Source organism: Bufo bufo, chromosome 2, assembly GCF_905171765.1.
Source record: "Bufo bufo chromosome 2, aBufBuf1.1, whole genome shotgun sequence".
NCBI classification, from domain to species: domain Eukaryota; kingdom Metazoa; phylum Chordata; class Amphibia; order Anura; family Bufonidae; genus Bufo; species Bufo bufo.
The window spans coordinates 565326723-565352395 of record NC_053390.1 but is presented as its reverse complement, the minus strand read 5'-3'; the positions used below and the strand labels follow the sequence as shown (position 1 = coordinate 565352395).

Genomic DNA, 25673 nt, shown 5'->3' with positions numbered 1-25673 from the left:
GGCTTCTCAGCTGTTCCATGGCCAGGTGTGTGTTATTCCCTCATTATCCCAATTACAATGAGCAGATAAAAAATCCAGAGTTCATTTCAAGTCTGCTATTTGCATTTGGAATCTGTTGCTGTCAACTCTCAAGATGAGATCCAAAGAGCTGTCACTATCAGTGAAGCAAGCCATCATTAGGCTGAAAAAACAAAACAAACCCATCAGAGAGATAGCAAAAACATTAGGCATGGCCAAAACAACTGTTTGGAACATTCTTAAAAAGAAGGAATGCACCGGGTAGTTCAGCAACACCAAAAGACCCGGAAAACCACGGAAAACAACTGTGGTGGATGGACGAAGAATTCTTTCCCTGGTGAAGAAAACACCCTTCACAACAGTTGGCCAGATCAAGAACACTCTCCAGGAGGTAGGTGTATGTGTGTCAAAGTCAACAATCAAGAGAAGACTTCACCAGAGTGAATACAGAGGGTTCTCCACAAGATGTAAACCATTGGTGAGCCTCAAAAACAGGAAGACTAGATTATAGTTGGCCAAACGACATCTAAAAAAGCCTTCACAGTTCTGGAACAACATCCTATGGACAGATGAGACCAAGATCAACTTGTACTAGAGTGATGGGAAGAACAGAGTATGGAGTAGGAAAGGAACTTCTCATGATCCTAAGCATACCATCTCATCAGTGAAGCATGGTGGAGGTAGTGTCATGGTGTGGGAATGTATGGCTGCTAATGTAACTGGTTCTCTTGTATTTATTGATGATGTGACTGCTGACAAAAGCAGCAGGATGAGTTCTGAAGTGTTTTGGGCAATATTATCTGCTCATATTCAGCCGAATGCTTCAGAACTCATTGGACGGCGCTTCACAGTGCAGATGGACAATGACCCAAAGCATACTGCAATAGCAACCAAAGAGTTTTTTAAGGGAAAGAAGTGGAATGTTATGCAATGGCCAAGTCAATCACCTGACCTAAATCCGATTGAGCATGCATTTCACTTGCTGAAGATAAAACTGAAGGGAAAATGCCCCAAGAACAAGCAGGAACTGAAGACAGTTGCAGTAGAGGCCCGGCAGAGCATCACCAGGGATGAAACCCAGCGTCTGGTGATGTCTATGCGTTCCAGACTTCAGGCTGTAATTGACTGCAAAGGATTTGCAACCAAGTATTAAAAAGGGAAAGTTTGATTTATGATTATTATTCTGTCCCATTACTTTTGGTTCCTTAACAAGTGGGAGGCACATATCCAAACTGTTGTAATTCCTACACCATTCACCTGATTTGGATGTAAATACCCTCAAATTAAAGCGGACAGTCTGCAGTTAAAGCACATCTTGTTCATTTTATTTCAAATCCATTGTGGTGGTGTATAGAGTCAAAAATGTTAGAATTGTGTTGATGTCCCAATATTTATGGACCTGACTGTATTTCCTATTACATAGCCAGAAGGAATAGGAAATACTCAGGGGAGCGCAGGAAAAAGGATCTTAGGGCTCATTCAGACAACCAGACAACTGTATGTGTTTTGTGGTCTGCAAAGTGCGGATCCGCAGAACACAGATACCGGCCATGTGCGTTCTGCATTTTGGCCAGCCCTATGATAGAAATGCATATTCTTGTCCACAATCTCGGACAAGAATAAAATATGCTCTATCTTTCTTGCGGGACCGCGGAACAGAAGTACGGATGCGGACAGCACACGGTGTGCTGTCCACATCTTTTGTGGCCCCATTGAAGTTAATTGGTATGTATCTGTTCCACAAAATTAGTGTTAGCCCTATGCCAAACTGGTTCGTTGGCATAGTGGGTCCACACTCGCTGATTCATAACAACCAGTTCTTCTTAGTCTGAAAATGCTCTGACTAATGAGGTGATATGACCAGAGAGTAGTGGAGAATGCTGGTTGGCTGGGTGATAGACCTTTTAATATATATGGAGAGGATTAATGTACTCATTAATGTGTCATATAAGGAAGATTCTGTTTCAGCTTGCATCCTTAGTCATGTTACGATATCTGTTAAATGTTCGTACATTGAGTTATATGTTAGCCACCTCTATAGATGGCACTAGGGAGAGTTTGCTTTTGTCCTGGAGGGTAGCTATTTGGCATGTCCACTAGATAACAGATGTCCTTCAGGTTTCTGAATATCCAGTGTAGCACTGAGCATAAAGACAATGTGGAAAGGCACCTTATCACTTCCCAGGCTTTCACTAGATTCGTTTTAATATTTTGTTTCTTTGTCCTCATCCTTAACATTTGAGGTCTGTGGACATTTGCACTCTTCCTTAGGCTTGTTTCATCTTTGCATTTGCCAATCCGGCAGGCTATTCCAGCCGGGAACAGCCTTCCGGATCCGGCGTTGCCGGACGCTACCAGAATGCAGTCCGGCCACATTAACTATAATGGGGTCTGGGGGGTGATCCGGCCGTGATCCAGCAAATATGCAGAGAATCAGCCGCACAAATACCAATGCACACAGCAGTTTTGGTCCGACTGATTCTAAGCATTCTATGCTGGAACAGCCTGCCAGCAGTGCGAAACAAGCCTGACCAAATGAGGTCTGTGGGCAGAGAAGAGCATCAGTGACCTTCAGTATATTACTTGCCATGCCTTGTGTACAGTCTTGGATTCTTGTAGCAGTGTAATGTATAGTGAACGTATAGTTACTACACAATACAACAACTGGCGTATGCATCGGTAGAAGATTTAACCAATGAATTAACCAGGGAATTTATAGCAAAAGATGGTACGTAGCATGTTTGCCATTTTTAACTGCGCAGATTTAGGCTACATGCACACGACCGTGCTGTTTTTTGCGGTCCGCAAAGCGTGGACAAGAATAGGACGTGTTATATTTTTTTAGCGGGGCCGCGGAACGGAGCAACGGATGCGGACAGCACCATTGAAGTGAATGGGTCCGCATACAAGCCACCAAAACGGCAGCTCGGATGCGGACCCAAACAACGGCCGTGTGCATGAGGCCTTACAGTTGCCTCACTTTTAGGGACATCTAAAACTTGTACCACAATCCCATACTAGTTTTTGCCCTATGTGAAGACTGACACACTTAATCCAGCTACATTCCCTAAGATATTGATTAGGCAGTTTGATATGAGCACTGCATGGTTACTTATGTGGGTCACTGTTATGTAAAATGGAAATTATGATGTCCTTCTACTGTTACTAGAGTTGAGAGAATTTCTTAAAAGTTCGATTTGGTTGATTCGCTGAATTTCCTAAGTAGCGGGTGCAATGACAGGGAGCTGCGATAGCGTCGCCCCCGTCATTGTACCCCTCAGATGCCGCGTTCAGACATGATCGCGGCATCTAAGTGTAAAAATTACCCAAAAAATATATAATTATCAAACTTACCGGCTCCATTTGCTCGCGACGGGCCTGCCTCCGCCATCTTGCTTGAAAATCTTGGCCGAAATCCTGTGCGGCGCAAGATTACATCATCACGCCGGCTTACGTGGTGATGTAATCTCGAGCCGCACGGGATTTCGTCCGAGATCTTCAAGCAAGATGGAGGCTGGAGGCTAGCGGCCCGTCGCAAGCAAATGTAGGAGGTACGTTTGAATTATTATTTTTTTAATACTATTTCAGGTTAAATCGATTCGCTGACATGAAGCACGAGGAAATTCGGCTTCTAGGTGAATCACATTTATCCTGAAATTCGGATCGAATTTCACTTAGTGGGATTCGATTCGCTCATCTCTAACTGTTACATATTTTATCTGTTGCAGGATTCAATCATGCCAAACTACAAGCTGACCTATTTCAATCTAAGAGGTAGAGGAGAGATCATTCGCTACCTGTTTGCCTATACAAACACTGAATTTGAAGACCATAGAATTGAATTTAAAGACTGGCCTGCACATAAAGACTGTAAGTTCTGATGTCCCATGTATTTTTATGTTGCATAGACGTTATTGAGTTTCGCTGACTTTCAGTTGGACGTTATTCTGATTAAATCATATAACAGAGCAAGCCTGATAATTATAATAGAGGTAGGATCAATGTGATCATAACAGTCTGCCAGATATATCACTTGTAGTTCCTGGACCCTAATGATAATTTCTAATAGTGCTTCCTCCTACCAAGTGCCATTTACTCGTATAATACTTGTGTCTTCCTATGTGGCAAAGAGACTTTGCCACATGGAAACATTAACACTTTAATTGGCATGCAATGTTAATATTTCATCATTGAAGACAAATAAGATGCTGGTTCTGCTAATAGTGATTCAGCTAGGACATTTCAGCCCCACCCCTGGTGACTCTGATAGCATATCAACAGCTATTTCTTGCAGTGAAGAGTGCTGGCCTGGTTCCTTGATGAGCTGTATGCTGTCCAGCAGTTTACCACTCAGCATATTAGAAGATGGAGCCCTGTTATAAGCATCTGGCATACACCATGTTCGCCAGTTATGCATGGTGTGCTTGCACCCCCTAGTGGGGGTGCAGGCCAGTTAAAGGCCCGCTGTCAGGAGGCTGCTTCCCTGAGCCCCTTCTCACATGCACATTAAAGGTAGTAGCATGGTAGCACTAACTTCTACTCAAGATGGCCCTGCAGATGAGACAGCTACAGCTATTTACTGCACATACGTCCGGTTGTAGAGCTAACGATGAGCATGACCACAGACCAGGTGAGAAGCTGGTTCCAAGAAAGCGCAGAAGCGTTAGGGTTAGGGTGGGTTCACATCACGTTTTTGCCATCTGTTTAAAGTATATAAAAAACTTTTATGTTAATGGTTGCCTCAGACGAATGCCATACAGTAGTATCCGTTCACCATGTATCGCTGGATTTTTTCTTTAGCTTAGTTTGATTAAGAAAAAAGTAGCCATAGAATGTGTTTCCTGTTATGTGACAGAATGTTGTAATAGGTCACAAGTGTAGAGTGACTCCATAGACCCTTTTAACAGTGACCTCCACAGCACCCCGTCCCCTTAACAGTGACCTCCACAGCACCCCATTCCCTTAACAGTGACCTCCACTGCACCCCGCCCCCTTAACAGTGACCTCTACTGTGCCCCGCCCACCTTAGCAATGACCTACACAGCGCCCTGCACCCTTAACAGTGACTTCCACGGCACTCCTTCCCCTTAACAGTGACCTATAACAGTGAAGAAAAATGGCTTACTTGTTATGGAATCTGGTGTAAAACTGTGTGTATGTCAAGACTGAAGGACCTTCAAGCTTCTATTGGCTAATAAGGGTCCTGTGACCGTGCGTATGTCAGTTACGATATGAGTGAAGGACTGGCAAACTTCTATTGGCTAATAAGGGTCATATGTATGTATGACCGTATGTATGGCAGTTAGGAAGAACCTGAGAGCTCCTATTGGCTAATACATTTTTCGGGAATATCTCAAGAAAGGTACGTCCTACAGAGCTGAGAACTTTACAAAAACCTTCCCAGACACCCGATTTACCTATGTGCCAAATTTGGATGCCTATAGAGGACAGACAGACAAACAGACATGTATATAGATTTTAGAATTCATCTAAGGCTTTTTTTTTTTTTAAACCTGTTCACGACTCCTGCTTTCACCACGTCCTGAGGTAAACTATTCCACTGACCTGCAATTCTTAAAGTAATGAATCCTTGACTCCTCTGTAGACTCAACTTTTTCTTCTCCAGTCGGAGGCCATGCTCCATTGTCTTTTTAGGGGATTTTAGATGGAACAGCTTTTCACCATATTTTTTGTATGGCCCATTTATATATTTGTATGGGTTAATCATGTCCCCCTTAGACGTCTCTTCTCAAGAATATATAAATTTAATTATTTTAACCTTTCCTCATAACTAAGACTCTCCATGCGCCTTATCAGTTTAGCCGCTCTCCTCTGTACTTTTTCCAGCTGCAGAGCGTCCTTTCTATGTACTGGTGCCCAGAACTGGGGACTGCTTATTCCAGATGAGGCCGCACCAACGCTTTGTAAAGTGGTAATATTACATCCCTGCCCCGCGAGTCCATGCCTCGCTTAATACATAACAATATCCTGGTGGCCTTAGAAGCAGCTAATTGACATTGTATGCTGTTATTTAATCTACCATCCACAAGGACACCTAAATCCTTCTTCATAAGTGACTCTCCCAGTGTTACCTTGCCTAGGAGATATGATGCACGTCGATTATTACTACCAAGATGCATAAATTTACATTTATCCACATTGAACTTCATTTGCCAAGTGGATGCCAAAAAACTCAGCTTGCTTGTAGTTTATGGACATCTTCTATAGACTGAACAGTACTACTTAGCTTGGTGTCATCTGCAAAAATAGAAACAGTGCTATTAATCCCACCATTGATATAATTAATAAATAACTTAAATAGAGGACCGAGCACTGAACCTTAGGGTACACCACTTATAACCCGGGACCATTCTGAATAGGAATCAATGACCACATTTCTCTGGACACGGTCCTTCAGCCAGTTTTCAATCCAATTGCAAACTATATTTTCCAAGCACATAGACCTTATATTACCTATTAAACGTCTATGAGGGACAGTGTCAAAAGCCTTTGCAAAATCCAGAAACACTACATCCACAGCCGCCCCTCTGTCCAGTTCCATCAGATTTAGTACATACAGAGGTATTCTTGTCTAAAAGCATTGCTTCTAACCAAAAATGTCTCTGTATGTATGGCAGCACACAGAGGCCATGCGACTCCATATTCGTTATGTGCCTATTCCTAAAGCTTCCTGTTGTATCTTGATATATGATATTTTATACCCCATCTATATCTAGAAATTTTATACTTTTGGCTTATACCTATTGTTTATGTTGCGCTTCAGAATTTTTATTTTATTTGTGTATTTTTTTTCCTACATCCAGCAACCAAACACTAAATAGTAGGTACAAAATGTCCCCACAATGCACTGCAAACCATACTCTATCAGTAGAGTTTTGTTAGGAGTTTATGTAATCTCTTCCTGGCAGGAAACCTATATATTGTGTACTGTAGACAATAAACATGATGTAATTCAAGATTGTTGCAAAGTGTGTCAGAAAACTAAACTGCAAAATGATAGTGAAAATCTAAGCAATTTTATTCTGACCAACCTAATGTATTGTAGATACAATGATATAATGTATTGCAGGATCAAATGCAGATTGTAGAGGACTGTTTCCTTTCTTTTAACTGGAATATACAGAACTTTTTGCATTTCATATATAAGCATATAGCTACACATACTAAATTGGGGACATTATATATCAATTGTATCACACAGAACCTTTCAGCACTGGACTGATCATACTGTGAGTCAAGACTATCTAGTAGAAGTGCTGCTGGAATAAAATGTAACAGATCTAAGGTTTTACTTCACACTATAATTAGGATTTTTGCAATTTCCTCAAGTATGCCTATGTAATACTAGGTCTGCTGCATTTGAGTAGCCATAACCATGCATGTATAAGATTATGTCTGACAGAAAGAAACCACTGATAGGACTTCCAGATTGTACATTTAGTTATTGTAATATAATATATTCTCACTTTAGAGCAGGGATGCCCAAGACTACAGCTGATGCAAGACTACAACTCCTAACATGCCTGGACAGCTAATAGCTATTAGGGCATGCTAAGAGTTGTAGTTTTGCAAAAGCTGGAGGGCCGCCTGGTGTTTCTCAAGCTAAAGCTAAAGTTTAAAGTGGTTATTTGGTGTAAGCACGGTGGTAGACATCTCAGAAGTTTGCAGAATATGTTTCAGAAAAATATTATCCTTTCAAGGTCAAATTGTGCAAAAATAGAGAAGGAATGATGATTCCCTTCGGAAAATGTGTTTTAGCAACTGTTGAAATGAAAGGTTGTTTTAATAAGGTCTTATGAACATGATACAGAAAAGCTGTTTTACAGCAGGAATTTTATATAATAGGGTGTCTAGGGTGTTAGGCCTAATTTACTCTCTCGCCTAACGTGTGTCCCTGACACATGATTTCAGTGGTCAGCTTGAATTAAGTCTTACCGGTACCGGGAGAATGAACTAGATTGACCAGATGAACACATGTCTATTTCCAATCCATTCTGGTTTATTCACAGCTGGCAAACAGTTTTAATAGAGGGGGTTGAGCTTCCTTTACATCCAATCATATGTTAGCATTAGTATTTGACCAATAGTATGGTCACACATAAGCTCTGCATTAACATAATAGCTGACTCATAGTAACAGCATTTGACCAATCAGGTATATACACATAAGCTAGCAGACACTTGAGCCAGATGTCCTTATATGGCTTGGACTGTTCATACTTTCAACATGTATGGATTTCCTGAAACAGTTTAAGGAAGTGTCTCACATTCCATAGGGGGAAGGGAGGTTTTGTAGTGCACTAACCAAATGTAATACACGTGGCTAAATAAGACAAAATGGAGTCACATATATCCCATCATAGGGCCTACCAGAAAATTTTATTTTATTTTTGACACGTTGCAGTATTTTAGTTGACTTAGTTGACATGGACATGAAGCCGAATTTTGGTCTGTGCCTTTGCACTGCAAAAAAAAAAAGAGCATGTTCTATTTTTTTGAGGTGCAGACTGAATCTTCTCAAATCAAGTGATTGGGTCTGCAGACAGCGGGCAGACAGCTGGTGCCCCACGGGATGAACCTAGAGTTGAGGAAGGAGTGGATACAAGAAATGTTTTTGAGTTGGAGGTGGCAGGAAGTGCTAAAGGTTTGGGTGTGTGGTTAGAAGGACAGGGCACTATTAAAAGTTATCCCAAGGCAGTGGACTTGCGAGACTGGAGAAAGTGTGGCACTTTCTTTGTGCCACTATAATTTATAGGTTTCTTGGGGGGATGCTGAGTGACATGGCAAAGATGATTAATTCTGTTTTTCGCCATGTTGAGTTTTAAAAAGCTGGAGGAAACGAAGGCAAAAATATATATAGACAGGCTGGCAATATGGATCTCAGGGAAGTGACTGTCACCAGAGGTGGTATTGAAAGGTAAAGAACTCTATGAGCTGTCCTAGGTCAAAGGTATACTGTAAATAGAGAAGAGTAGGAGTCCCAGGAAGGAGCCGTGAGTGACATCAACATAGAGAGGGTATGGAGGTGGTGTGTGAATGGGAGACACTGTATGTCTAATTGGTGAGGTACTGTATGAGAAAATCTGTTTAGTTGGTTAGGTACTATATGAGTGCCAGGTGTCTGAAGCCAAGAGATCACAGAGTTTATAATAGGAGGGAGTGGTTGACTTTGTCAAAGGCGGAGGACAGGTCAAGAAGGAGGAGCACAGATTAATGACGTTTAGCTTTGGCAGCTAGCAAATCATTGATGATTTTGGTTAGGGTGATTTAAATGGTAGCTAAAAAGTGAGTGAGATAGAGGTACAAGGATAGTTCAAAAAGGGCATGTTGTTCTAGGAGTTTTGATGCAAATGGTAGTAGTGAGATTTATTTATTTTTCTCATGTAACCCTGACATATGCCACAGCACTTTACAGACATTATCATCATCCGCTGTCCCCCATTTAGGCTCATAATCTAAATTGCCTATAAATATGTATTTTCGAATGTTAGGGAAACCAGAGTACCTAGAAGAAACCCACGCAAACATGGGGAGAACATACAACTCTATGCAGATGTTGTCTTTGTTCAGATTTGAACTTACCATTGCTAACCACTGAGCCACCATGCTGACCATGCTGGATAATAAGGATAGTTCGAGGGAAGGCTTCTTGAATATGTGTGAGATGATAGCATGTATAAAAGAGGAAGGGAATACGCCAGTGGTTAGTGATAGGTTGAACAAGTGGGTTAGAACTGGGATAAGCAGAGTGGTAAGGTTAAGGATTATGTTGGATGGGATTGTGTCAAAGGCCAGGTGGTGAGGTGTGATTGGGAGAATATGGTTGAAGGCTTTTCCTCAGTGATAGTGGTGAAGCTGGTTTTGTGGGAAGAACACCAAATAGTTGTGTAGATAAGTTGTAGGGATTGTTGGTAAAAGCTTTCTCAGATGTTGATATTTTGCTTTAAATACTGTAGAGGCATTATTATTATTATTATTATTAGTATTATTAGGTATATTATGGAGGGCATTGCTACTAATGGGGCATTCTTGGGGAGTATTATCACTTATAGAAAAATCAACAGACAACCCTGGCACACCAACCTGACCAAAAAACTCAGACAAGCTTCCAGGGCTGCTGAGCGGCAATGGAAGAAATCCCATTCTAAAGATCATTTCACCGCATACAAGCAATCCCCCCTCATATTTAAATACTCACTCGCTGATGCAAAACAGGCCTACTTCTCATCTCGCATATCTTCCCTGTCACACAGCCCTAAACAACTTTTTAGCACTTTTAACTCCCTTCTCCGTCCCCCAGCGCCCCCACCCTCTCCTCTCTTCTCAGCTGAGGACTTTGCCAAATACTTCAAACAAAAGATAGTCAACATCAGGGAAAGCTTCACTACACAGTCCCCACAGACCCTCTACACAACTGCTCGGTCCTCTTCTCCCAAAACCTGCTTCTCCACCATTACAGAAGAAAAACTCTCCACTCTACTCTCCAAATCTCATCTGACCACCTGTGCACTTGACCCAATCCCATCCCACCTCATCCCTAACCTCACCACAGTGTTTATCACAACCCTAACTCATCTCTTCAACCTATCACTCAACTCTGGTGTCTTCCCCTCTGCTTTTAAACATGCTACCATTACACCCATCCTCAAAAAGCCTTCACTTGACCCATCTTCCTTGTCCAGTGATCGCCCCATATCACTTCTTCCGTATGCCTCAAAGCTACTTGAACAACATGTCCATTCAGAACTGTCCTCCCACCTCTCCTCCTGCTCCCTCTTTGACCACCTACAATCTGGCTTCCGACCCCACCACTCGACCGAGACTGCCCTTACCAAAGTCACCAATGACCTGCTGACAGCCAAAACCAAGAAACAATACTCTGTCCTCCTTCTCCTTGACCTGTCCTCTGCCTTTGACACTGTTGACCACTCCATTCTGTTGCAAACTCTCTCATCTCTTGGCATCACCGACCTGGCCCTCTTCTGGATCACATCATACCTCACAGACCGGACGTTTAGCGTCTCCCACTCTCGCACCACCTCCTCGTCTCATTCCCTCTCTGTTGGTGTCCCGCAAGGCTCTGTCCTAGGACCCCTGCTCTTCTCTATCTACACTTTTGGCCTGGGACAGCTCATAGAGTCCCATGGCTTTCAGTATCACTCCTACGCTGACGACACACAAATCTACCTCTCTGGTCCAGACATCACCACCTTACTATCACGAATCCCACAATGTCTATCTTCTATATCATCCTTCTTCGCCTCTCGCTTTCTCAAACTTAACATGGATAAGACAGAATTTATAATCTTTCCCCCATCTTGTTCAACCCCCTCAGCAGACCTATCTATCATGATCAATGGCTGCACACTTTCCCCGGTCAACAAAGTCAGCTGCCTTGGAGTGACCTTTGATTCTGCACTTTCCTTCCGACCGCAAATCCAAGCTCTTTCCACCACCTGCCGCCTCCAACTCAAAAACATCTCCCGCATCCGTGCTTTCCTTAACTTTGACTCTGCGAAAATTCTTGTACATGCCCTCATTATCTCCCGCCTAGACTACTGCAACATTCTTCTCTGTGGCCTTCCATCTAGCACTCTCGCACCCCTCCAATCTATCCTCAACTCTGCTGCCCGACTAATCCACCTCTCACCCTATTACTCCTCTGCCTCTCCCCTCTGCCAATCCCTTCACTGGCTCCCCATTGCCCAGCGAATTCACTTCAAAGTACTAACAAATACATACAAGGCCGTCCATAACCTGTCCCCTCCCTACATCTCGAAGCTACTTTCCCGATACATCCCCACACGCACTCTCCGATCCTCACAAGACCTCCTTCTCTCCTCTCCTCTTATCGCCTCTTCCCACAATCGACTCCAAGATTTCTCCCGTGCATCCCCCATACTCTGGAACTCGCTACCCCAACATATCAGACTCTCACCTACACTGGAATCCTTCAAAAGAAACCTGAAAACCCACCTCTTCAGACAAGCCTACAACCAGTGACCCTGCTGCCTCTATACCGCCATGACCAACTTAACTCGCACCTACTGTGTCCTTCTCCCATACCATGTAGATTGTAAGCCCTCACGGGCAGGGCCCTCTCTCCTTTTGTACCAGTTTGTAACTTGTCTTGTTTATGATTAGTGCAATTGTCTGTATTATGTATGTGCACCGCTTATCACATGTACAGCGCTATGGAATGAATGGCGCTTTAATAATAAATAATAATAATAGTTTTATTACTAATCAGGACAGTCTGGGAGCACTAATGCTATGGGGGACTATCTGTATGGCACTGTTAGTATAATATTTGTGTGCATAGGGGAGCACAGTGGGTGTAGTAATTTAGGAGTAGCAGCAGGATTACAGAGATTTTGCAAGCCACAAAATGTATACACTTCACTAAGAGTCCCCCATGTGCCATATAGTAAGGCCTCTTTCACACTTGCGTTGTTGGGATCCGGCATGCACTTCCGTTGCCGGAGGTGCCTGCCGGATCCGGAAAAACGCAAGTGTACTGAAAGCATTTGAAGACGGAACCGTCTTCCAAATGCTTTCAGTGTTACTATGGCACCCAGGACGCTATTAAGGTCCTAGTTGCCATAGTAGTAGTGGGGAGCGGGGGAGCGGTATACTTACAGTCCGTGCGGCTCCCGGGGCGCTCCAGAATGACGTCAGAGCGCCCCATGCGCATGGATGACGTGATCCATGCGATCACGTGATCCATGCGCTTGGGGCGCCCTGACGTCACTCTGGAGCGCCCGGGGAGCCGCACGGACGGTAAGTACACTGCTCCCCCGCTCCCCACTACACTTACCATGGCTGTCAGGACTTTAGCGTCCCGGCAGCCATGGTAACCACTCTGAAAAAGCTAAATGTCGGCTCCGGCAATGCGCCGAAACGACGTTTAGCTTAAGGCCGGATCCGGATCAATGCCTTCCAATGGGCATTAATTCCGGATCCGGCCTTGCGGCAAGTGTTCCGGATTTTTGGCCGGAGCAAAAAGCGCAGCATGCTGCGGTATTTTCTCCGGCCAACAAACGTTCCGTACCGGAACTGAAGACATCCTGATGCATCCTGAACGGATTACTCTCCATTCAGAATGCATTAGGATAATCCTGATCAGGATTCTTCCGGCATAGAGCCCCGACGACGGAACTCTATGCCGGAAGACAAGAACGCAGGTGTGAAAGAGCCCTTATACTCGTATATGGCAGTGGGGGCTGCACACAACCGACCAAAAATGTCTGCCTGTCTGGTTCAAACAGAGAAGAAAAGGAAAGCAAAATACTGAAATCCGTGGATCAGCACCTGACTGCTTCTTTTAAATGTGTTTTAATCTGTTTATTAGTAAGTAGAGTCACTTTAAATTGATTTGGGGATGGGGGTGCAATTTGCCTACTCTGTGTAAGATCCTCACCTGTCTCACACTCCGGTGTGACCAAAAAGGGTCCTCTTGGAGGTGTGGGACAGGTTACGAGTGTCTCCACTGATACACCAGCTCCAACCCCTTTGCGAACCGACGCGGGGACGCGTTTGCATGTGCACCGGAGGGGAAAACTGCATGGGTTTCGGGGACAGCTTGGCCGGGCTAGCGGCACTACTCTGCGGTCGAGCTTGTCTCCGGTGCCTATTGCGGATTCCATTCCGGTGTCCATGTCGACGCGCTCGCGCACTCTCGCAGAGCCTGTCGTGGATCCGTGTGTACGCTCGAAGAGGGGTTTGAAAGGGGATACGCGGTCGCGCGTACACGCTTCTTATGCGCTTCGCTGACCGGCAATGGGAATAGCACCTGGCCACAAGTTCAAAGTAGATTAGGGGGCCGGCATTGGTCTAATTGACTAATGATCGACCAAAGCCTTGTACACAGGTGTAGGGCAGGATCATGACCTATGGGAAGTGTACACTTGGCGCCCTGGGATTTGTTAGCAGGCACATAAAAGGTGGCCTCCCAGGTCGGTCAGTGCCCACTGTTATCTTCCCTCATCCAGGTGCAGGTCAGTACTGTTTGCTGCTGACTGAAGTTTGCTTGGACTTCGTCCGTTCCAGTAGGACCCAGGACCCAGGATTTTCCGTGTCGCATCAGTTCACTTGGCAAGTTACAAAAGGACTTATGCACGGATCGGGACTACTCCTGGCTTCCCTTTGTTTTGTTTGCCTGATATTAGCTCCAGTGAAGCTTTGCCTGGACTTTGTTTATTCTGTTAATAAACCCCTTGACTTCATCTTTACTGGTCTGTTTTGTTGGTGCCTTGCATTACACTCTGCCTAGGAAGCCAAATTACTTCATCCAGGCCTTAATGTCACGATTCCTGTACTCCAAGCTTGACAGAGAGAAATCTGAAGCCTGGTAGGAAACAGAGAACTGCCTGTGCTCATTCATTCTGCACTATGAAGGGTCCTTTGACTGTACTATTCTGCATTAAATATTTACAGACACTTCCAGAATACCATATAATGGGAGCATAAAAGCAGTTAAAATGAAAATCCAGCACGTTTGGACATTTTCTGGACATTGCAATACCAGTTTTGAATTTTTATTGTTTTTGTGTTCTTTCTTACTCCCCCCCCCCCACCCCCATAAAAAAACAGAACATGATGGTAGGTCTGTAATAGTTTTTTTTGTCAGACACTGCCACAAGACATCCTTTCAGGTAGTAAGTTAAGCACAGAATGGTTGATTCCTCTTTCTGTGCAGAAAGACCTGGCTGAATACTGCCCTTGAATGTCTGATCAGGCTTTCAGCCTCTGAGCCAATCTGGGCAAGCTCTCATCCCCACTCCCCCTCTTCCTCCCAGTGTCATGTGATCCTCCATCTTCTTCCTCCCTCATGGTTTTCCCACTAATGTTCACAGTAAAATGGTACAGTTTTGTCTGAAACCAAAAATCAGGTTTCGTTTGTGAAATTAGTAAAGAATCCCTGACTCATCTTTTGTGGCTACACTTGCAGGTAAACCTCTCCACTGAAGTCTATAGGAGTTATGCAAAGAGACTGTGAAAATGCTATAAGGCCCCATTTACACAGGCGAGAATTCCGAGCGGGTGCCATGCGTGAGGTGAAAGCATTGCACCCGCACTGAATCCGGACCCATTCACTTCAATGGGGCTGTTCAGATGAGCGGTGATTTTCACGCATCACTTGTGCGTTGCGTGAAAATCGCAGCATGTTTTATATTCTGCATTTCTTACGCAACGCAGGCCCCATAGAAATGAACGAGGATGCGTGAAAATCGCAAGCAAGTGCAGATGCAATGCGATTTTCACGCATGGTTGCTAAGGAGACGAGGGATGAGTTACCCGGGACCCCATTTACTTTATTATTTTCCATTATACCATGGAAAATAATAGCATTCTTTAACCACCTCAACCCCCTTAATGACCAGACCACTTTTTACAATTCTGTCATACAACTTACCACCCAAATGAATTTTACCTCCTTTTCTTCTCACTAATAGAGCTTTCATTTGGTGGTATTTCATTGCTGTTGACATTTTAACTTTTTTTGTTATTAATCGAAATTGACCGAAATTTTTGCAAAAAATGACATTTTTCACTTTCAGTTGTAAAATTTTTCAAATAAAACTACATTTCTATATAAATTTTTCTCAAAATTTATTGTTCTACATGTCTTTGATAAAAAAAAATGCAATATGTGTATATTTATTGGTTTGGGTAAAAGTTATAGCGTTTACAAACTATGGTGCAAAAATGTGAATTTACGCACTTTGACTTTCTGAGCACCTGTCATGTTTCCTGAGGTTCTACAATGCCCAGACAGTAGAAACACCCCACAAATGACCCCATTTCGGAAAGTAGACACCCTAAGGTATTTGCTGATGGGCATAGTGATTTCATAGAACTTTTTATTTTTTGTCACAAGTTAGCGGAAAAAGATTTTTTATTTTTTTTCTTACAAAGTCTCATATACCACTAACTTGTGACAAAAAATTAAATTTTACATGAACTCACCATACCCCTCACGGAATACCTTGGGGTGTCTTCTTTCTAAAATGGGGTCACTTGTGGGGTATTTTTACTGCCCTTGCATTTTAGGGGCCCTAAAGCGTGAGAAGTAGTCTGGAATCCAAATGCGTAAAAAATGCCCTGTGAAATCGTAAAGATTCTCATTGGAATTTGGGCCCCTTTGCGCACCTAGGCTGCAAAAAAGTGTCACACATGTGGTATCGCCGTACTCAGGAGAAGTAGGGCAATGTGTTTTGGGGTGTATTTTTACATATACCCATACTGTGTGAGATAAATATCTCTGTAAAAGATAACTTTTCCCATTTTTTTTATACAAAGTTGTCATTTTACAGAGATATTTCTCTCACCCAGCATGGGTATATGTAAAAATACACCCCAAAACACATTGCCCTACTTCTCCTGAGTACGGCGATACCACATGTGTGACACTTTTTTGCAGCCTAGGTGCGCAAAGAAGCCCAAATTCAAATGAGAATCTTTACGCATTTGGATTCCGTGAGGGGTATGGTGAGTTCATGTGAGATTTTATTTTTTGTTACAATAAAATTCTGTCACTGCGGTGGGGCGGACTGAACGCAAGTGTGCGCACAAGATCAGGCCTGATCGGGCGAACACTGCATTTTTTGTAGAGCCTATAGAACATGTCCTATTCTTGTCTGCAATTGCGGACAAGAAAAGGCATTTTCTATATAGTTCTGGCAATGTGCAGATCCGCAAAATGCGGAAAGCACTTGGCCGGTGTCCGTGTTTTGCGGATCCGCAAAACACATACGGACGTCTGAATGGAGCCTTACAGGGGGGTGATCAATGACAGGGGGTGATCAGGGAGTCTATATGGGGTGATCAGGGGTTAATAAGTGACCGAGGGGGTGTAGTGGAGTGTGGTGATAGGTGCTACTTTACAGAGCTGCCTGTGTCCTCTGGTGGTCGATCCAAGCAAAAGAAACCACCAGAGGACCAGGTAGCAGGTTTATCAGATGCTGTTAACAAAACAGCATCTGATATACCTTTCAGGGGTTAAAAAAATCGCATCTACAGCCTGCCAGCGAATGATCGCCGCTGGCAGGCTGTAGATCAGCTCGTTTACCTTCCGATCCTGTGAACGCGCGCTCCTGTGTGCACGCGTTTACAGGAAATCTCGCGTCTCGCGAGATGACGCGCCGATGCGTCCAAGAGGAATAACCCGACCGCCCGCAGGATACATCCCTGCGTTAGGCTGTTGGGAGGTGGTTAATACAGAATGGAAAGTAAAAGGTCCATTGTGGGGTTAAAAATAAAAAAAATATAACTCACCTCATCCACTTGATCGCGCAGCAGGGCTGGTCTTCTTTCTACTTCTTCTTGCAGGACCTGGCTAGAAAAGGACCTTCAGTGATGTCATTGCGTTCACCACGTGGTGAGCGCTGTGACATCAGCGCAGGTCCTGCTGAATGTGGTGAGCGCGATGATGTCACCAAAGGTCCTTTTCCAGCCAGGTCTTGCAAGAAGAAGTAGAAAGAAGACCAGCCCGGCTGTGCTATCAAGTGGATGAGGTGAGTTATATTTTTATAATTTTTTTTAACCCTACAATGTACCATTTACTTAGCATTCTAAATTAAAGAATGTTATTATTTTCCATTATAACCATATTATAATGGAAAATAATAAAATATACAGAACACCGATCCCAAACCCGAACTTCAGTGAAGAAGTCCAGGTTCGGGTCTGGGTACCACAGTCAGTTTTTTATCACACGCGTCCAAAATGCATTGCACCCGCGCGATAAAAACTGAACATGGGAACGCAATCGCAGTCAAAACTGACTGCAATTGCGTACCTACTCGCACGATTTTCCCTGATCGCAGACGTAACGCATCCGGACCTAATCGTGACACGCTCGTCTGCAAGGGGCCTTACATGGTGTCCTCAGGGGACGACTGCCCAATATCCTGAGGACGCCAGGTAATGGTGAAACATGTCAGGTGGGGCAGCACGACTAATCTGTTTTAGGGACAGTTGTAAAATGCTGTGTTTATTGTAATAGGAGACAGAGCATTTAAATGTGAAGTGAGGAGACTGTCAGCAGCACACAGTCCTGGTCTCCTAAACTAAGAGATGTATCTATCAATGTCGACACTGTTGCAAAGTGTAGTAGCAACACAATTACAAACTGTGACAAAACACAGCAGGTCTCAACTGCAAGTTTTAACCCTTTTCTTTCCTTTCTATTAGAGTAAATGCACACGTTCAGGATTTATGTGCGGACAATTCGCACTAAAATTCGCAGGTGTTCAAGGGGAAATCTGTGCGGTCAATCCGCATCAATTGGTGCTGATTTGCATGCGGATTAGATGTGGATTTTCCGCATGCGGATTTTACTCTCCCCATTGAAGGGAATGGAGAAAATCCTGTCAGGAAAAATAAAATAAATTGACATGCTGTGGTTTTATAAGCCGCAACGTAGGTCAAAATCCGCATGGAAAAAAATTTTCATTGTGTGAATGAGAATTTCAAATTCTCATAGAATACAATATACATGACTTAGTGTAAAAGGCAAATGGAAAGAAGGCGCCTAATGGTCTATGACCTACAGTAATAAATGATCATTTATTTGTTTTCACTTCTTCATATCTTTTCTCTCTCTGTCTTTCCCTTTTCTATATTTCTCTCTTCCCTTATTCTTTTCTCCTTGTCATTGTCCAGGTTCATACAATTAGGTTGTGTTGCTTTTGACTTCCATTACCTGAGGTAATGGCACAATACCACTGCGTGACTGAGCTGGAATGACTTGGTCTGCCACCATTCTTCAGTGTTCAGTGTCTGCATTTGATAGTCTTTCTTCACAATGAGTTCCATTTAGTGAAATTGCTGCCCATTTCTGGCTACACAAGCTATAATTACAGCAATTTATCACCTTATAATGTTCCTGCAATGGATGAATAATATTGGATCTGTGAATAGATGGTAAGGTTCCTATTCATGTATTGAGTAAAAGAATTGCCACCAGGAGTGTGACTGGAGCTGTTAAGAGTTAAATACAATGTCCAATAAAATTGACCTTATTTTACCCTGTTTTTTTCCACAGCATACCCATTTGGAAAACTCCCAGTTTTGGAAATCGATGGGACTGTTTACTATCAAAGCCTTGCCATTGGGAGGTATCTAGCCAAAAAAGCAGGTAATTTAATTTATTATACATACATACAGTATGCAGGTACAGTAGGTAAGCAATTGCACTCAAATGGTTTGGAGGTCCAAAGTCCCATCTGCCAAATAAGAAGAGACCAGTATAACAACTATCTGTAAAGTGAAAAGCATGAAAGGGTGTGTCCAAGTTCTTAAAAAAAAAGTTTGCCATAATAGAATAAATTATGCTCAACTATTTCATCATCTTCTCAGCTCCAGTGGTGACATGCCCATATACCTACAGACACCACTGTAGCCAATCACTGTCCTCAGCGGTATACGAAGCATGGCTGCTAACACCAGTGAATGGTTGCTGTGGTCAAATGGAGTATATGTGGATGTAAAAGCTGTGACCAAAACAGAGTGACATCAGTGGGGTGAGTACATGTTATTTTATAATTTTGTTACAAATGCTAGTTTGATAGGGTTTTTTTTTAATAACTCAGACAACTCCTTTAAGTATAACCTTGAAATGACAAAGTGCAAGTACGCACTAAAGTCAGATGTAGCACATAGTAAAGATTAAGAAGGTGACAAGAGTACCACAGAGATTTCCGCACTTTAGCATCTTTACTTATGCTTTAAAATACTCCGATGGGAAAATCTCTTTCAAATGGCAAAATAGGGGTTGACAAGACTTGACATTTTATAAGTAAAGAAAGTGATAAAAGATTTAGATACATCACAGGTCAAAGACTTGCTGATCACTTTGCTGAGGAGGGAACAAATGCATAGGTGACTATCTAGTTCTGAAAACTTCATTGGTGTTTGGCCAGCTTCTGTATTCATGATATGGGAAGGTATTTTATCCCTAACACTTGTAACGCACCAGAGTGGCATTACCACCTGTTACGCCTTTCTACTATCTCTTATGGTTGATTCAATGTCATCATGTGTATTTATTCCAGGTTCAAAACACTGTGCATATCTTTTTTCCTGTAATGTTATGTTGAAATGTAATGTGCCTGGTTCACCAGCAGATGGCGGCAATAATGGCAGAGCTAGTTTGTCTAGAATGGAACCTTCTATCCATTCTAGCCCTCTCTAGAGAGGGAGGAGTTCAGTTAGCTAGGAGTTAGTTAAGTCTACCCCCTGTAAGGGAAAGGGTGTGCAGCAGGCCCTTGTCCATTAGCTCTGCTGGAACAAAAGAGAAAAGCAAAGAGCTTTAGATGCCAGGAAGAAAGGTTCTCTGGATAAAGATAAAAGACAAAGAGAAAGATAGAGACCAAGATAAAGACAGAATCAGACTATAGAAAGCTAAGTTCAGCAGAAAGGAAAAGTTTCTAATTAATCCTGATAGCACAGCAGAGCCAAAAAGTGACAGATGTAGCAGGTCCGTATGTGTTTGCCTGCCAGTATTTAAGCAAAAGCCTGCTGGTAATCAAGATAAAGTTAGAAGATAGTTCCCTGATGCAAGTTTATTCAAGTAAAGCTGTTTTCAACGTTAATACAAAGTCTGGATTCAATCATTTCTACAAATCCCTCAACTATTCCCCCTGTTTGCACTACCTCGGACGACAACGCCTGGGGTTCCAGGATATCCAGGTAGGAGCACCATGACACATGCACAGCCACACCTAAAGGGGCACAATAGACTACCATCACACCACTCTGGCATTCCTACATCTGGGTACCACCAATACCATCTACTTAGGGGGACTCCGTCCCTCGTTGCTGAAATGCAACTGGCATCATAACAAAACTCACTTTAAGGTACCCCTGGTAGTAACCCTTCCATTGCATCAAAAGTGGCATCACGAACAGGATCCGAATACGTTAAAAACTGTGTGCCATTGAACTTTATAGCCTATTGGATTTACAAAACTGCCTTTAAAAATGACTTTAATGCATTTGTTGCGGAGCGACCGGCGCAAAACGCTGCACGCCGCCGTCCGAAGGGTTAATACGATATTTTAACACACCATGTCGCAGCTTCTTCTTGCCCAGACAGAGTGGGAAAATTCAGGAACGCCATCAGTTGGAGAAAGTCTATCCCTGCCTACCGTGAGCAATGCTACTGAAGAAAGGAAGTGGAAGCTCTGCCCTTCAAGCTCCTCCTTCCTCTCCAGTTCCAGCCAGCGTTAAAGAAAGCAAGATGGCGACTGAGCCGCACCAGAAGGAGACTACTCCAAAGTCCAATTAGGAGGAGATACTCTGTGGAGGTGACTTCCCCGACTTGAAAGAAGCTGTGGAGGAGATATGTGTCTCACAACTTGTCCGGGGATCAGAGAAGGAGATACCTGCGTTCCCCGCGCCGGCTAGCGCAGTGGGGGTAGCCAGAGACTCCGCTTCGCCACCCAGAAAGCACGAACCACCCACTAGGATCGAGGAGGTCGACGCTGTCAATCCCATGGTGCCCTGGAGAGCAACTGCCCACGCCACTGACGCCTGGGAGTACCGAAAAGTCATTGAGGACTGGGTCCTCCGCCTGACTGACTGCCCGCTGCCTCACAACCCGGTACTGGATCGAAGAACCGCCACCGTTCTATGGTTCAGCGTGGAGCAAGCTACGGGGTTCCCCCAAGATGACAGATGGGGGACGGAATGATTTGTCAATAGGCGCTCAGTTAAGAGGCCGTACCTGCCCCAAGCTAGGCATAGCCTTTACAAAGGGGAGCAGGTTGAGTACACCCCCAGACGGTCCTCTAAAGGCCCCTTTGCCATGGGAGTGAGCCTACTGCCCAAACCGCTGGTCCCAGAGTCTACGCCGGAGCCCTGGCCGATAGACCCAGCTGCCCGGGGACGTATTGGCCGCCTAGATGAAACCAGAGATGGAGTATTCCGCTACGGAGAGCAACCTCAACCAGTGCCGGAACCGCCAGGGTTGCCTGCACCACCAGTGTGTCAAGTGGGCTGCGTGTCCACATCCATCACATCCTTCCAGCCGAAAGTGGTATACCAACTCACCTGAAAGATGGCCGCGCCTCAAGGATCACCACCCTGTGAGAGTTGCCTTCCAGCGCCCATGCAGCCGGAGGTGCTGGACCCGGTTAGCATGGCAGGAGCATCCGCCCCTGTGTGACAAAAAGTTGTGAAGAGTCTCACCACCTGGGTGATGCCCAGTTCCACCACAGGAGGGCAGTGGCGCTCCACCACTCAAGCTCGGATGGATTTCCAGAGGCAGGAAAAACCTCTTACGAGCTTTAGTAGCTCCAGTAGTGAGGCATACGTCCGGTCCTTCCTCTAAAGAGCCTCATCCAGCATCTGCATTAAAGAACGATGACTTTTTGGGAGCCACCCCGTGGACTGCGTCTGAAGGGTGAGGGCCTGCTGGCATTGTTGTATGTTTTTATGTATTTAGGTTTGCAGGTTGCCCTGTTTTTAGCCCTCACCAGGATGGCCATGTAAGTTAGGACCCCCCATCTTCATCTGACTCCCATTTGCGTACTGTTTACGCCAATTTTTACATTTTTCCCCCTTTTCAGGTTATTTGGGAGGCCCTTTGCCAAACGGTTCTCATAACCTGTGCTGCTATACTGTTATTACCCATGTGGATTACAAATGACTTTGTACCTGATGTGGATTACAGATATTACCTAATTTGGTTTACAATCGATCATTTTCTGTGGATTACAAAGGACTTTGTTGCACTTTTGTTCCAGTTTGGTGCACTTTACCTTCAATAATTAAGTTTATGGACTCTAATGCCGTTTGATTACATAAAAAATGTGCCTTATCTGTTTGCACTAATCTTTCTTGTTACAGCCATGTTTCAAGCATATTGCCCATTGTGTGTATTCTTTTGCAGGTATCGCAATGTGATTCTACTGTATATGCATTTTGTATGGATTATGGTCTTTGCACTTTTTTCAGATCGCCAGATAGTAAGCACCTTGTGTTATTGCTTAGTTATTATGGACTGCCTCTGAAAACGTCAGCATACATCACAAGCAGATCTAACATCGCTGTTACTCATTTTGGACCGCCTCTGAGGATGGTAAAATACTAATGGTTCCTGAGTGACATAGCCTATTGCTACACCAGAGAAACCAAGTGGTAAAACGTCACAAAGCAGGTCTAAGATCGTGAACGGTAATCCGCTGCTATTATGTGTATGGAGAGAGAACTGGCTCCTCATCCTTGTTTAGTGTGCACGGTTTGATGGCCTGGCCTTATGGATATGTGTATTTAGTTACCTGTTTAGTTATCAAGGTGACCGTGTGAAAAGCTATATATATAGACCTTGGTGCTTGGAAGGGATTACAGGATGAAGCCACCCTTCTGTTTGCGGTCGTATCAAAGAATGTGGAGGGATTACAGTACATGACACCCCCCACGCTCCATATATGACTATGACCAGGTTGTTGCGGAGTGTTGAGTGCTTAGTGCAGTGTTAGTACTTAAAGTGAAGTACAAGTATTTGGTTGGTTCGCTGCGAGAGGGAGAACCGTTAAAAGACACCCTACTCAGTCAGGAGCCTAGAGGTAGCCATCTTCTATGATAGTCTATGTATGTCGGTATTTTCATGCAGAACTTGGCATTATTTCAGGCACCCTGAGAACATATTTATATAGGTACTAGCTGAAGGACCTGGCTTTGCTCGGGTATATTTAATCTATTTCATTTAATGTTTGTGTGTGTCGTTAAAATATATCAACACTATCCACTATAGCAGTGACATCTACAGCACCCCACCCCCTTAACAGTGAAGTCCACGGCCCCCCACCCCTTAACACTGACTCCCCCCCCACCGTGCCCCGTCCCTTAAAATTGGACCTCCACAGCAGCCCACCCCCTTAACTTTGACCTTTACAGCAGCCTTCCCCTTTAACAGTGAGTTTCACAGCACACCACCCCCTTGACAAGGACTTTGTTGCACTTTTGTTCCAGTTTGGTGCACTTCACCCTTAACAGTGGCCTTTACAAAAATCTGCCCCTTAACACTGACCTCTATAGCGGACCATCCCCTTAACTGTGACCTCCACAGCAGGGCCCCGATGGACACAAGGGATGTCCTTTTGAACAGCTCACTCTCAGACAGCAGCACAGTGCTGTCTGAGTGTGAGCTGCGGGAAGAACGTCACCGTCCCTCCCATCCCTGCAGCTGACAGAAGTTGACTTTTAACTTCATTTTTTCAATCCTTGTCGGCTGAGGAGTGGGGAAGGTGGCCTAACCAGATCTGGGCGTGGCTTAGCTGGACCTAGAAGTTGATTTTTAACTTAATTTTTTCAATCTCTGTCGGCTGAGTGGGAGGGGGCGTGGCCTAACCGGATCCGGGGCATGTACTTTTGAACATCTCACTCTAAGACAGTAGCACTGTGCTGTCTGAATGTGAGCTGCAGGGAGAAAGTAACCCTCCCTCCCACCCCTGCAACTAACAGAAGTTGATTTTTACCTTCATTTTTTCAATCCCCATCGGCTGAGGAGTGGGATGGGACGTGGCCTAGCCAGATCGGGGGCATGGCTTAGTGGGACCTGTGGGCAGGGTTTTAAGTTTGTCTTTTAAAGGTGGGCACATTGTGGCAGGGGACATGTCTGGGCTCCTTCCTGCAAGACTGACGCCCCTCTGGGCACCTTACTGGCTCATTTGCTTACCAAATAAACTAGATTTTTTAGAGGATAAAAACATCTATTGCTGGAACAAAGGCATATCTGGAAATAAGGTACTAAGTGCTATTAGGCCATGGCTTTACTTCAATAGCGATTATCCTGGTGACAGATTTCCTTTAAAGCTCACCTACAGCAGTGAAGAAAAATGGCTGGGTTGTTATGGAAACCTGGAGTAAAACTGTGTATGTGGAGGCTAACGGCCTGCGAGCTTCTATTGGCTGATAAGGGTCATGTGACCAAGCTGCTATTGGCTAATGCATTTTTTGGGAATATCTCAGGAACGGTACATCCTAGAGAGCTGAGACCTGGTCTAAAACCTCCCCAGACACCGGATGCCAAATTTCGTGATTGTAAATGCGATGGTGCAGATTCCTTTAGCGGACATACATACATACATACACACACACACACACACACACACACACACACACACACACACACACGCACGCACGCACATACACTTAGCTTTATATATTAGATTTACAGTGGATATAAAAAGTCTACACACCCCTGTTAAAATGTCAGGTTTCTGTGATGTAAAAAAAATGAGACAAAGATAAATCATTTCAGAACTTTTTCCACCTTTAATGTGACCTATAAACTGTACAACTCAATTGAAAAACAAACTGAAATCTTTTAGGTAGAGGGAAGAAAAAATCTAAAAATAAAATAATATGGTTGCATAAGTGTGCACACCCTTAAACTAATACTTTGTTGAAGCACCTTTTGATTTTATTACAGCACTCAGTCTTTTTAGGTTTTTATGAGTCTATCAGCATGGCACATTTTGACTTGGCAAGATTTGCCCACTCTTCTTTGCAAAAACACTCCAAATCTGTCAGATAGCGAGGGCATCTCCTGTGCACAGCCCTCTTCAGCTCACCCCACAGATTTTCAATCGGATTCAGGTCTGGGCTCTGGCTGGGCCATTCCAA

The 25673-nt window shown here is 44.0% G+C and overlaps 1 protein-coding gene across 1 annotated transcript in view; it reads left to right on the top strand.

Annotated features, from left to right (window-relative positions):
* HPGDS (hematopoietic prostaglandin D synthase) overlaps window positions 1-25673 on the top strand; it is an 88583-nt gene that overhangs the window by 23499 nt on the left and 39411 nt on the right. Inside the window, exons 2-3 of the mRNA XM_040418164.1 lie at window positions 3747-3888; window positions 19087-19179. Of these exons, the coding sequence (XP_040274098.1) occupies window positions 3756-3888; window positions 19087-19179 (226 nt within the window). The 5' untranslated portion in view covers window positions 3747-3755. The remainder of the gene's footprint in view (window positions 1-3746; window positions 3889-19086; window positions 19180-25673) is intronic.